The sequence below is a fragment of the Chelonia mydas genome, chromosome 1, assembly GCF_015237465.2.
Source record: "Chelonia mydas isolate rCheMyd1 chromosome 1, rCheMyd1.pri.v2, whole genome shotgun sequence".
NCBI classification, from domain to species: Eukaryota; Metazoa; Chordata; order Testudines; family Cheloniidae; genus Chelonia; species Chelonia mydas.
This window is the reverse complement of record NC_057849.1, coordinates 161121526-161136178: the sequence shown is the minus strand read 5'-3', so window position 1 is coordinate 161136178 and position 14653 is coordinate 161121526. Positions and strand designations below refer to the sequence as shown.

At 44.3% G+C, this 14653-nt stretch overlaps 1 protein-coding gene across 2 annotated transcripts in view; it reads left to right on the top strand.

The window, feature by feature from the left end:
- MRPS6 (mitochondrial ribosomal protein S6) overlaps positions 1 to 14653 on the top strand; it is a 73620-nt gene that overhangs the window by 49614 nt on the left and 9353 nt on the right. For both annotated transcript variants that reach the window (XM_037904608.2, XM_043538265.1), the window contains one exon: positions 10430 to 10569. In XM_037904608.2, coding sequence (XP_037760536.1) covers positions 10430 to 10569 — 140 coding nt within the window. The remainder of the gene's footprint in view (positions 1 to 10429; positions 10570 to 14653) is intronic.

Below are 14653 nucleotides of genomic sequence, written 5' to 3'. Positions count from 1 at the left end.
GTTTTACATTGTTTTGTTTTTGAGTGCAATCTGTAAAACTGCTGCCATCACAAACTTTGGGTTGGGTTTTTGCATTCTTCACTCCTGTAAGGAGTCCCCATTGGCTCTGGTGAGAATACTCCTCTGAGTAAAGATTATAAGAGCAGGTTCTACGGTTATGTCTACGCTACGAAATTAGGTTGAGTTTACAGAAGTTGGTTTTTTATAAATCATTTTGGTATAGTTGATTGTGTGTGTCCCCACACAAAATGCTCTAAGTGCATTAACTTGGCGGAGTGCTTCCACAGTACTGAGGCTTGTGTCTACTTCCGGAGCGTTGCACTGTGGATAGCTATCCCACAGTTCCTGCAGTCTCCGCTGCCCATTGGAATTCTGGGTTGAGATCCCAATGCCTAATGGGGCAAAAACATTGTCGTGGGTGGTTCTGGGTACATGTTGTCAGGCCCTCCCTCCCTCCTTCTGTGAAAGCAACAGCAGACAATTGTTTCGCGCCTTTTTTCCTGGGTTACTTGTGCAGACGCCATACCACGGGCAAGCATGGAGCCTGCTCAGCTCAGTGTCACCGTACGTCTCCTGGGTGCTGGCAGACGCGGTACTGCATTGCTACACATCAGCAGCTCATTCCCTTGTGGCAGCAGACAGTGCAATAGGCCTGATAACCATCGTCGTCATGTCCTAGGTGCTCTTGGCCGCGTCAGTCAGGTCGGTCAGGAGCGCCTGGGCAGACATGGGCGCAGGGGCATAAATAGGAGTGACTTGACCAGGTCATTCTCTTTAGTCCTGCCGGCAGTCGTATTGCACTGTCTTCTGGCGAGCAGCCAGGAGATGAGGATGGCTAGCAGTCCTATTGCACCATCTGCTGCCAGCCTAAGATGTAAAAGATAGATGGAGTGGATCAAAACAAGAAATAGACCAGATTTGTTTTGTATTCATTTGCTCCCCCCTCCCTCGCTCCATCCCTCCCGTGAAATCAATGGCCAACAATAGTTTCGGTGAGGTCTGTCAGGGGCACCTTGAAAAGTTTAATGGAGATTCAGTCCTGCCTGGAATACTGGGGGGAGGGATAGCTTAGTGGGTTGAGCATTGGCCTGTTAAACCCAGGGTTTTGAGTTCATTCCTTGAGGGGGCCATTCAGTGTGACAGTTGTTTTTGTTTCTCCTTGATGTAAAGTCACTCCTTTTGTTGATCTTAATTCCCAGTAAGCTAACCCTGTAAACCAAGTAGTCAGTTGCCCCTCCCTCCGTCAGAGCAACGGCAGACAATCGTTCCGCGCCTTTTTTCCGTGCAGACGGCATACCACGGCAAACATGGAGCCCGCTCAGATCACTTTGGCAGTTATGAGCACATTAAACACCACACGCATTATCCAGAGGTATATGCAGCACCAGAACCTGCCAAAGCGAAACCGGGCGAGTAGGCGACATCAGCGCGGTGATGAGAGTGATGAGGACATGCACACAGACTTCTCTCAAAGCACGGGCCCTGGCAATGTGGGCATCATGGTGCTAATGGGGCAGGTTCATGTGATGGAACGCCGATTCTGGGCCTGGGAAACAAGCACAGACTGGTGGGACCGCATAGTGTTGCAGGTCTGGGACGATTCCCAGTGGCTGCGAAACTTTCACATGCGTAAGGGCACTTTCATGGAACTTTGTGACTTGCTTTCCCCTGCCCCTGAGTGGCGATAGCCCTCTGGAAGCTTGCAAACGTCAGGCAGCTGCCGGTCAGTCGGGAATCAATTTGGAGTGGGCAAATCTACTGCGGGGGCTGCTGTGATGCAAGTAGCCAGCGCAATAAAAGATCTGCTGATATTAAGGGTAGTGAGTCTGGGAAATGTACAGGTCATAGTGGATGGCTTTGCTGCAATGGGATTCCTTAACTGTGGTGGGGCGATAGACAGAACCCATATCCCTATCTTGGCACCGGAGCACCAAGCCGGCAAGTACATAAACCGCAAAGGGTACTTTTCAATAGTGCTGCAAGCACTGGTGGATCACAAGGGACGTTTCACCAACATCAACGTGGGATGACTGGGAAAGGTACATGATGCTCTCATCTTCAGGAACTCTGGTCTGTTTCAAAAGATGCAGGAAGGACTTTCTTCCCAGACCAGAAAATAACTGTTGGGGATGTTGAAATGCCTATGTGTATCCTTGGGGACCCAGCCTACCCCTTAATGCCATGGCTCATGAAGCTATAAACAGGCAGCCTGGACAGTAGTCAGGAGCTGTTTAACTACAGTCTGAGCAAGTGCAGAATGATGGTAGAATGTACATTTGGACGTTTAAAAGCACGCTGGCGCAGTTTACTGACTCGCTTAGACCTCAGTGAAACCAGTATTCCCATTGTTATTACTGCTTGCTGTGTGCTCCACAATATCTGTGAAAGTAAGAGGGAGACGTTTATGGCGGGGTGGGAGGTTGAAGCAAATCACCTGGCCACTGGTTACGCATAGCCAGACACCGGGGTGGTTAGAAGAGCACAGGAGGGAGCGCTGCGCATCAGAGAAGCTTTGAAAACCAGTTTCATGACTGGCCAGGCTATGGTGTGACAGTTCTGTTTGTTTCTCCTTGATGAAACCCCCTCCCCTCCTTGGTTCACTCTACTTCCCTGTAAGCTAACCAACCTCCCCTCCCCCCTTCGATCACCGCTTGCAGAAGCAATAAAGTCATTGTTGCTTCACATTCATGCATTCTTTATTAATTCATCACACAAACAGGGGGATAACTGCCAAGGTACCCCGGGGGTGGGGGTGGGGGAGGAAGGAAGGACAAGGCCACGCTGCACTTTAAAACTTAAAAACTTAAAAAATTTAAAACTTTATTGAATGCCAGCCTTCTGTTGCTTGGGCCATCCTCTGGGGTGGAGTGGCTGGGTGGCCAAAGGCCCCCTCACCGCATTCTTGGGCGTCTGGGTGAGGAGGCTATGGAACCTGGGGAGGAGGGCGGTTGGTTACACAGGGGCTGTAGCGGCTGTCTGTATTCCAGCTGCCTTTCCTGCAGCTCAATCATACGCTGGAGCATATTAGTTTGATCCTCCAGCAGCCTCAGCATTGAATCCTGCCTCCTCTCATCACGCTGCCGCCACCTATCATCTTCAGCCCGCCACCTCTTCTCGCATTCATGTTGTGCTTTCCTGCACTCTGACATTGTCTGCCTCCACGCATTTGTCTGTGCTCTGTCAGTGTGGGAGGACAGCATGAGGTCAGAGGACATTTCATTGCGACTGTTTTTTTCGCCTTTTAATCTTCGCTAGCCTCTGGGAAGGAGAAGATACTGTGATCCTTGAAACACATGCAGCTAGTGGAGGAAAAAAAAAAAGGACAGTGGTATTTAAAAAGACACATTTTATAGAACAATGGGTACACTCTTTCACGGTAAACCTTGCTGTTAACATTACATACATAGCACATGTGCTTTCATTACAAGGTCGCATTTTGCCTCTCCCCACTGCGTGGCTAACCCCTCCCTTCTCTCCCCACCGTATGGCTAACAGTGGGGAACATTTCTGTTCAGCCACAGGCAAACAGCCCAGCAGGAACAGGCACCTCTGAATGTCCCCGTAAGAAAAGCACCCTGTTTCAACCAAGTGACCATGAATGATATCACTCTCCTGAGGATAACACAGAGATAAAGAACGGATGTTGTTTGAACGTCAACAAACATACAGTGCAATGCTTTGTTCTGCAGTGATTCCCGACTACATGCTACTGGCCTGGTGTGGTAAAGTGTCCTACCATGGGGGACGGAATAAGGCTGCCCTCCCCAGAAACCTTTTGCAAAGGCATTGGGAGTACATCCAGGAGAGCTTTATAGAGATGTCCCTGGAGGATTTCCGCTCCATCCCCAGACAAATTAACAGACTTTTCCAGTAGCTGTACTGGCCGTGAATGCCAGGGCAAATTAATCATTAAACATGCTTGCTTTTAAACCATGTATACTATTTAAAAAGGTACGCTCACCAGAGGTCCCTTCTCCGCCTGGCGGGTCCGGGAGGCAGCCTTGGGTGGATTCGGGGGGTACTGGGTCCAGGGTGAGAAACAGTTCCTGGCTGTCAGGAAAACCGGTTTCTCCGCTTGCTTGCTGTGACCTATCTTCAACCTCCTCCTCCTCATCATCTTCCTCGTCTCCAAAACCTGCTTCCATGTTGCCTCCCACTCCATTGACTAAGTCAAAGCACAGGGTTGGGGAGTGCTGGCTGCACCCACTAGAATGGCATGCAGCTCATCATAGAAGTGGCATGTTTGGGGCTGTGACCCGGAGCGGCCATTTGCCTCTCTGGTTTTCTGGTAAGCTTGCCTCAGCTCCTTAAGTTTCACACGGCATTGCTTCGGGTCCCTGTTATGGCCTCTGTCCTTCATGCCCTGGGAGATTTTGACAAAGGTTTTGGCATTTCGAAAACTGGAATGGAGTTCTGATAGCACGGATTTGTCTCCACATACAGCGATCAGATCCTGTACCTCCCGTTCGGTCCACGCTGGAGCTCTTTGGCGATTCTGGGACTCCATCATGATCACCTCTGCTGATGAGCTCTGCACTCACCTGCAGCTTGCCATGCTGGCCAAACAGGAAATGAGATTCAAAAGTTCGTGGGCCTTTTCCTGTCTACCTGGCCAGTGCATCTGAGTTGAGAGTGCTGTCCAGAGCGGTCACAATGGAGCACTCTGGGATAGCTCCGGGAGGCCAATACTGTCGAATTGCATCCACAGTACCCCAAATTTGACCCGGCAAGGCTGATTTTAGCGCTAATCCCCTTGTTGGGGGTGGAGTAAAGAAATCTATTTTAAGTGTCCTTTAAGGTTAAAAAAAAAAAAAAAAAAGGGAGTTTCGTCGTGTGGACAGGTGCAGGGTTAAATCAATTTAACGCTGCTAAATTCGACCTCAACTCCTAGTGTAGACCAGGCCTAAGTAAAGTATCTATGCAGGGTTGCTTTATAATTGTTTTAAAAGGCATCCTGATTCAGATGAACTTGGCTGCTCAGATACTACAGCGTTAGGGGTCATATAAGAACTTGTACAGAGTTTGGGCCAGATTCCCTGGTCTACTAAGGCCACTTTATGCCATATAAGTAATGTAAAATGGCTAGAGATAGGTGGTGAATTCTCCTTGCATATGGAAACTTCACTAGTGGAGGCAGCTCTGTCCCCTTCTGTAGCAGTGGCCCTCCTGACCTTATGGATGTGAAGGTGTGTGTTCTGGAAGGGCATAGAGGAGCAGACCTTTTCTATGCTTGATCTTCTGCTGTTATTATGAACTTTACTCCAGTGATGGAAGTTTGAATAGACTCCCTGAGGCTGCAACTCTGCACTATGGCCAAGCAGAACTTGTTTTTGTTTTTACTTTTACCTAGTCCCTGGAATTATTGTGAAGCGCTCTATTCTAGCTCCAGGTTTCTTCTAGAGATCATGGTTTTAGTGGGGAAGTCCAATATCTTAGAAACAATAGGCTCATTTGCCAGTATAATAGTACAGAAATATCTGGCTTGATTCATCAATATTAAGGAAGACTGAAATTCAGTGGAGCTAATCAATCACAATGTGCCAACTTCAACCCTCAAGTGACTTGTATTTGGCTCAAAATCTGCAATGCATGTCACGTAAATTGTTAAAAAAAAACCCTTACTTGAATGACTCATACACAATTTAGGACTCACTTATTGTTTAACTGTACTGTTAAAGTCTTTTAACAGAGAGGAGATGGTGGGTGGTCAGTGTACTGTATTGTGAGTCAGGAGAGCAGGGTTCCATTCCCAGTTCTCCCACTGTGACCTTGCACATGTCAGCTGACTACTTTGTCTCTGTTTCCCCAGCTGTAAAAGGGGAATAAAGCCCTTTGAAATCTGCAGTTGAAAAGTAATACATATGAGATATTTCTATGATTCCCAAACAAAAAACTGCACTAATGGGCTTTTGTTCTTAATTAATAAAAGACTTACAAAATTAACCTTTTAGAATACTACACTCAGACCATTAATGCAGTAAAGTAGAAAAATCCTCCTGGACAAAATTTCACTTCAGACCGAATCCTGCAAGATGATCTGCACAGGCAGACCATTACATCTGTGCAGAGCCTTAGTGGCTTCAGCTTGGAGCACTGTTGATGTCAGTTGACATCTGTAGGGGGCTGACAATAGGTTTGGGGTGTTAAATACCATAGTGATAGGTGTTATACAAATGTTAGTAAATGCACATAGCTACTTTGAAGTTCAGAATATTGGATTTCCTAGCACCAATAAGTTAAATATGGTGAGTGCACAGTATTGTACAATGAAGTTAGGAAAGTCTAACTTCTAAGGAATGGCATAATTGCTGAAAGGGCCATTTCAGGCAATTATACCCAGTTCAATGCAGCTACCTAAACCTATCAGGTAGGTCCGTAGCAACTAGGACAACTAAGCCACGAGGTCCAAATCAGACTGAAACCAAATTTTGAAATATTGACATTTCCTGCAAAGCAAAAATTCTGAGTTTTGCCCATCTGCTATCAGGTGATAGTGCTCTCTGTGTATGTACTTCTCCAGGAATCCCAGTGCTAGACAGACTTTTCCATGTGGGCTACAAAGACCACCTTGTGGCATATATTTTCACAGTTTAAACACGGCAGTTGTGTCAAATAAAGCACTTGGTGACCATTTTAAATATGTATTTTGAGAAGCTTTAAAGATATTTTTCTCCATTTTTAAAAAAAGCTGCATAATATTAATTTGCTTAGCTGAACTGTAGGTGAATTATTGTAAAATGACAGTGATTGGATTAACATTTCTCACAGAAGAATAAAGATTTTCCTCTATAATAACCTGTAATCTCTCCGGGCCCAATAACTTGCTTAAATATCTTGAACTCTTCCTTTTCTAATAGCTAATATAGGATATATTAATTATTCATCTGAGAAATTATACTTGTAGTATATCGATTTTACATACTTACAATTTAAAAATTATTCTTGTAATACATTGTCTTGATTGCAAAATAGAACTAGTTTTAACAGCTCTAAGATACTCACATGCCATGTAGAATTATATTACAGTACGTAGTTTTACTTGTATATGTAAACTCCTATAATGATCTGTCAAACACTTTTTATTTACTTTTACAATAAACTGATCCAATATTCACAAAGCATTAAACCATTGTCCTCTGTAACCCCTTTCCCTTTCAAATAAAATCCCACAGAAAAGAGTCTAAGGCTATGTTTACATTGGTAACCCTACAGCAGCACAAATGCTCCACCGTAGTGTTTCATTGTAGACACTGCCTATGCTGATGGGAGGGGTTCTCCTGTTGGTGGAGTTAATCCACCTCCCTGAAAGATGCTAGCTAGGTCAATGGAAGAACTTAGTACGATCTACATGGGGACTTAGGTTGGCTTAACTATGTCACCCTTGGGTGTGGCTTATGTGACCAACATAGTTAAACCAACCTTATTTTCTAGTGTAGACCAGGTTGTATTCAGGTAAGTTTGTGCAGCTCTCTGAATTGCAAATATACCACAGTGAGGCATGGCTGGATGGGAATGAAATTGGTAAGTGGGCCCTACAACTCCTGCTCAGGTCACTGAGCCACAAGACATTGTCCCTCAGCCCCAGTCATACCCACAGGGCTGATATCCTTCATATCCTGTGTGTCCCTCTCCTTCCTTAGCACTGGCAGCATAGCTGGCTCACATGCCATGCTGCTATAGACACCCTTAATGTTGTCCCCATTAAATTTGGAGGTGGAGCGGATGTTATAGCTGAAGAGGGGGGAGTTTATGTTGATGGATGTGCTCTATATGAAGTGGAACATACCATGTAACATGGGTACTCCTTGACTCTGTCCGTCACTTTCTCTCCCGTCAGCTATGCCCATAGATTTCCCACTAACTCTGTGTGGATCCTGTGATCTGCCCATCATTCCCGCTTCGGAGTCCTGAGCTAACACAGGCTTTGAGTTGTGAGGGAACAAAGGGAGGGTCATGGTTGCATCGCTGTTTATGCCCTCTTACGGGGGCACGAGGAGGCACAGAGTGCATTTGCTGCCCTGCCACACACTGCTACACAAAAAATGCTGAGCTTGCACGCATGGGGCACATGGGCACCTACTGTGAGATCCACATTCACTGCCACATCTCAAAGGGTTGCTGTTGGGTTACTAACTGTTTTTTAACAATAGGAACAAAGCATTTTGAAAAAAGGATTTTAAAACCGTCTACATGCATGTCTTCTTACCTAAAGGCTTACCAACCCGACAGTAGCATAGGCAGGTCTAGTTTCTTCAAACATTCCAGCAGGTCCTGGGTATCATTCCAGGGGTGCTGGAACAGTTTTTATAGTGGGGGTACTGAGAGTCATTGTAAGCCCTGTATATAATGGAAGCCACTTCAAGCCAGGGGGTGCTGCAGCACTCCCCACACCCCTAGTTGCAGCACCTATGTGTCATTCTGCTTTTGCCAAACCGTTCCCCAACAACTTCCTTCTCTCTGGAGAATGAGTCCTTCTAACCCAGCCAGAGTTCCTTTGTTCTTGTCAGTTCCCAGGCTTTTGGCACTGCTAGTCCAAGCAAGCTCTGTAGGTATGGTGCATGTCTATGCTGCATTTGCGTGTCTGGTAAAACCAGAGGGGAAACTCTCCCCTATAAGATAACCTATAGCCTAGGACAGTGGTTCTCACACTTTTGTACTGATGACCCCTTTCACAAAGCAAGCATCTGAGTGCGACCCCCCCCCCCCCATAAATTAAAAACACTTTTAAAAAATATATTTAACACCATTATAAATGCTTGAGGCAAAGCGGGCTTTGGGGTGGAGGCTGATAGCTCGTGACCTCCCATGTAATAACCTTGTGACCCCATGAGGGATCCTGACCCCCAGGTTGAAAACCCCTGGCCTAGGGCAATGTGCACTGAGCTGCAAGCCAGGAGAGCATGAATTCTAGTAACAGCTCTTTCACTGACTGCTGTTAATATTTCTGGTTACCTTCTTGTTAACCAAGGCTTCATATTCCTACCTTAGAGGGAGGTAACTAATATTCACTCATTTTACAGATAAGGTAAGTGAGGAATTGCACGAGGTCACTTCAGGCTGAGAGGGAATGCTGAGACTGTCACAGTGATATGTTTACTTAAATTCTAACCATTTTAAAATTTTGCTAACTATATTTCATAACTTTCTTATTTCCAGCTCTTGCCATTATATCAAGCAAGTGAGCACAGGAATATGTTTTAATGTGAGATGTTATCTTATAAGTATCTGTACAGCATATTTTTTATAATTCTGTTGGACATTATAGCTACTTACAGTCTCCGTTTTCCCTTCTCCATATGGGATTTGTTTCCCCACAGTACTTCCTCTTACTTCTCACATCAGCATCTAGAAACACTGTATTAACAATGTGGTTGTGGTTCTTGAGATTGCCTGTCAACATGGCTTAGTGTGTCATAAATAGTAGGATGAATGTGTTGTTCCCTGGGAATGCTGATAATCCTCCTTACCAAGTTCCAACAATCTTGAAGACACACAACTGAAACATTTATTTTAGCTTTTCTATAAATAAAGATGAAATAAAGTAATGGTGAAGGGTGAGTGTTGAACTGGTCTAAAACTATAAACCAGCCTTGATATGTGCTAAGAAAGAAACTGTTCAGTCTTTGGCAGTGTGTCCATTCCTCAGATCAGTACAATTACTTGTTAGGAGCAGAATTCATTTATACATTGTCCTTTTCAGTTCCTTATTTCATAAATAAAGCCAAACTTTTGCTCAAATTCCAAACATTTATAAAGTCAATGAAATATTTCACTATGAATCTAAACAAGGCTCCATGTTCTTTTTACACATACGTAATTGAAATGACCATGTAAAATAAGTCTCTAGCTAATCAGTGGTATCTGCAATCAGCCAAACTTTGGCTGATTCCCTTTGTACGCTTTTTATTTGATTTTTTCATTATGTTGAGCAACACCATAAATTATGCCAGTTGTTGGACTGAGAAATTGTTGTTAATGCACTGATTTATTTATTGTGTTAATGGTCCATGGAAATCTGATTAGAGCCTTAAAACCACTGGGGCTGATTCACTGTTCCCCTGAACCTCTTGTATTTATTTATACCAGTACAAACAGCATGCAAAATGATTCCAAATCAGTGGACTGATATAAATGACCATACAAGGTGCAGGGCAGACGTGAATCAGGCCCATTGACTGTTTTGGCTCTTTTCCCATTGATAGAGCCTGATTTTGCATCATCGAGCTCAATGGTAGCAGAGTCAGGGCTACAGTTTCAAAATTTTAGTTTTTATATTTGAGTAAGATGTCAATTCATGTTTCCTCATTGGCTTGTTGTGTTGCTAATTTGCCTCCTCTAACAGTTGAACCAGGTAACTATATTAATTGATTCTAATTAATTTAGAACCATATCTGAGTGTGTTTCTTTTTTCTTTTTTCTCTTTTTGAAGCCTGAGATGGCTGCTGCACTGAAGCGCACAATAGAGGCTTTGATGGAGAGAGGAGCAGTTGTGAGGAACTTGGAAAACCTGGGAGAAAGATCACTGCCATATAAAATCTCCAAGCATAATCAAGATCACAGAAGAGGAGGGTATGGTCTATATCAGATCCCTTAAAATCCCTTCAATCTCTTAAAATGTAAACATTTATGGTGGCTGGTTTGGTCTTTTCTGTGAGTATCAGTTCAAATATGTAGGAGATGGGTAACCTGAGTAAGTATCCTATGACTATTGGCATATAACTTGTAAAGCACTATGAGTTCTAAGTATTTTTATCTTGTACGAGTTAGTTTTTATTGTAAGTCCATCAACCATAGTGCTGCAAATAGTCTTGTTTCAAGTGTCTAAACAAGCTGTATTCTGATGGTGTGTCTATGCTGCAGTTAGAAACCCTCGACTGACCCGTGCCAGCTGACTTGGGCTTGTGGGGCTCGGGCTGTTTAATTGCAGTGCAGATGTCTGGGCTCATGCTGGAGCCCAGACTCTAGGACCATGCTAGGTGGGAGGGTCCCAGAGCTCGGGCTGCAACCCGTGTCCCAACGTCTACACTGCAGTTAAACAGACCCTTAGTTCGAGCCCTGTAAGCCCAAGTCAACTGGCACAGGACAGCCGTGGATGTCTGACTGCCGTGTAGACAAACCCTGAGAGATAACTTCCACAGTAAAGACTGTGCTTCTTCCTGGATGCGTAATTTTTTTCCCCAGAAGCCAGTGATAGGACTTCAACAACAACAGGATCTATTGACTGTAAATGAAATGCCAATACTAATTGGCGGTAGTGATTTTTTTTTTTTTTATTCTAACATGTCTGAACTGTTAGCTGCCATATGTGCCCTGTAAGACATACTTGTTTCCATAATGCTATTTTTTATTAAAGAGGACTATCTGTCTGCATAATTTGAGGGAAGTATAATAATGACTCGATTATTTTGGGGATAATTTTTGCAGAATGCATTTTTGTGATATACTGCATTATTATGTTGAATATAAACTCTCTTCCTGGATGCAGTGAGAATGTAATGAAGATTTCATCCTTTTGATTGCTTAACCCCGTGCTTTGCTGCTGTTAAACTATTTGAGACTACCTCTGATATGGATGCTGCTTCTCTGAAAGGATTGAGAAATGTTGCTAGGCAACGAGTATTACATAGTGGCTGCATACTGTACTCAAAATAACAATTAGATACATTTTTCTTAATATTTTTCCCATAAATATGTGAAATTTGATGGCCAGCCAATATGCAAACTAACCTTTGGATAGGCTGGGTACATGCAAAGGGAAAATCACGTACACTTTGAAAGATGCATGTTTAAGCTGCATAGCCTTTCTCAACTTCTTTCCCCACGTTTGACTCACAAATTCAGTCCCACTTCAGAAGACCTTTTTATTCTCCTGTGTAAAGTCAGAGAGGTGATCTCTGCCAGTTTGAGGAGGAGAAACAAAACCAGCAAACAATTCCTCCTCTCCCCCACTCAAACAAAACCTTGAAACCTCCATGAGGTGCATATTGCTAACCAAAGCAACAGCGCTGTATGACCATCATCTTCCTCCTCCCTTCCTTCTTGGTGTTTGTAATTATCACGCACTGGCGCATTGCCTAATCCTGCAAGTGACTTAGTCCAGTGTTTAGTCTCATTGTCTAAACATGAAAGTAACTGTTCACAGGATCTAGCAAATAAATTGTGGCCTCTTCAGCTCTGGGGCTGCATTTTCTGTCACTTGCCAGGCAATGTTTCTGGCGCTATATACAATTGCACACAAACAGCTATATTAAAAGAACATTGAAATTGCAAAGTCAAGCACCTAGAAGTAAGGAAATGACAGAATTAAGTTTGCCTGTGCAACCTTAATTTGTCTCCTGTCTCATTCAGTGCACAGGATGGACAGTGAACACTGAATGAGCAACTATTCAGTGTTTTAAGTTTTATTCCCATTGTTCAATATATGGTCGCAGACCTGATTTACTGCACACTATCCAAACCGTTCTCTGAATGCAGAATTATTAATTTCCTTGTGGGTTTTCCCTATGGCACTCAACACTGTAGTATTTGAATGTTTCACAAATATTAATTTATCTTCACTCATCTCACAGGATGTTGTGGATGGTATTATCCCCATTTTACAAATGGGGAACTGAAACACAGATAGATTTAAGGTCAAAAGTATCTACTAATTTTGGGTGTCCAATTTGAGATGCCTAGGACCTGACTTTTCAGGGTATTTGCATTATATAGTCAAGCACAGCTCCCATTGACCTCAGTTGGAGCTGTGAGCGCTCAACACTTCTGCAGATCAGATCCCAGGGTCAAGTCAGGCTTCCAAAAAAATGAGGAACACACGATGAGGGACCACCTGTGAAAAAGTTTGGTTCAAGTGACAAGCCCACCATGACATAGGAATTCTGTGGCAGAGGTAAGGATAGAATCCAACTCTCCCGGGCACTGTTCACTTGTCTTAACCATGAGATTTCCCGTTCTCTTCCTGCAATCCCCTGGTTCATTCATTACACACCTTTCAACTTCTGCAACAAATGAGGCAGGGGTCCTAATAAACAGCAGCCTCCTTTACTGCACAACCCAGATTCATCCCTAGAGCAGGTCCATTTTGTGCACTGTATGAGGCAGGGGTCCTGTGATATATGATCGTGTAATTAAAGACTATCATAATGCATAGGCATATAAGCACAAGGAGGGACAAATTAAGGATGCACAGCAACCATAGAAGTTATCTACATGATGAGATAGTGTGCTGCAAGCCAGGGTAAGTGCGCTGCACTAGTGTGCCACATTCGAGTTTTGGCCATGGGCCTTGCTACTGTGCACTAGAAGTTCCATAGTGCGTTTTGCTCCTTACCCCAGTCTAACCCCTTCCTAGTTGCTTGTCCCATTCTCCTTGCCCAGTTATGCCTCCTCACCCAAGCTGTTTGCTAGATCTGTCTTCCCCCTCTCCTCTGCTCCTGTTGCTCCCCCTTCCCCCCCCCCCCCCACTGGTTCCTAGCCCCAGTCTCCTTGTCTAACCAACTCTGTCTTTCCCGCCATGAGCCAACCTGCTCATCCTTCTCACTTGTGTCACCAGCTCCCAGGGCCAGTCTCCCTTTCCCCACCCAGCTCCAAGGCCCAGTCTCCCTGCCCAGCTAGTCCCAGTCTCAATTTCTGCCTGTCTCGCCCATCCTCTAGTCCTAGTAGTCTTGTCCCAATCTACTCCTTTCCCTCTTCCCTGTCTGGTTTTTGTCTCCTCTGCATTAGAGTCAGACTGTTTACTCCTCCATGCTGTGTGGATGCCAGCAGTGGGGATATTGAGCACACAAGGAGAGACAGGCTCCCTGCCCTCAATTTGAGGGCTCTTCACCCATGTGGTCCTGAACTGGAGCATGCTCAGTGGGGCTGGTACATGTGCAGTCACATGCAGGAGCTGTGAGAGGCTCCAGCATGCTCAGTGAGGATGGAATCATCAGAGATTTTAGCTGTTGTACTCTAAGAAGTCTCTACTGAGCCAGTGCAAACGACAGTTTTTCAGACTTATAACTTGGCCTCATTTGCGTGGATTTCATGGCAAAAGGCACATCCCTGCCAAATTCAAGTCCCTGCTCCAAAGCATGGGAGGCTAGAGCTGTTCAGAGAGAGGTTTCAAGAATTTTTTAACATGGACAAAACAACATATTTTTTTTCTTGGTCTTGTTAGAAGTGCCTGAATGGTTTTAGCTGAAATAAAATAAATAAATAACACAAACACACACAACAACCCTCAACTTGAGGCAGACACTGAGCATGTAAAATTTCAGCCCAAATGGTTTAAGTTTGGCAAGGTTGTGAGCAACTTAAAACAGGGTCTGTACAGTGAGTAGTGTTAGGCAACCTTAATAACAGGCAGTGCTGTTCAAGCTGTGCCTATAATAAGCGGGAGTGTGTCCCTGGATGTCCCCATGTGCTGTGATTGTTCTTCTGTAGCAGATAGAGCTGTGCTGCAGTACTCATTTGTGGTGGATTATTGATGTGCCATCGGATATTTTCTGTGTTTAAGACCTTAGGTAACTCAGGTAATTAAGCAAATTCTAGGAATAGGAAATAAATTCACCTTTATTCTTTATTCACCTTTTAAAATCACTTTGTTCCCTGCCTACGACACTTGTAAAGGTATTTAATTGTTTTATTTAAAATGGTACACAGTGTGAAAACC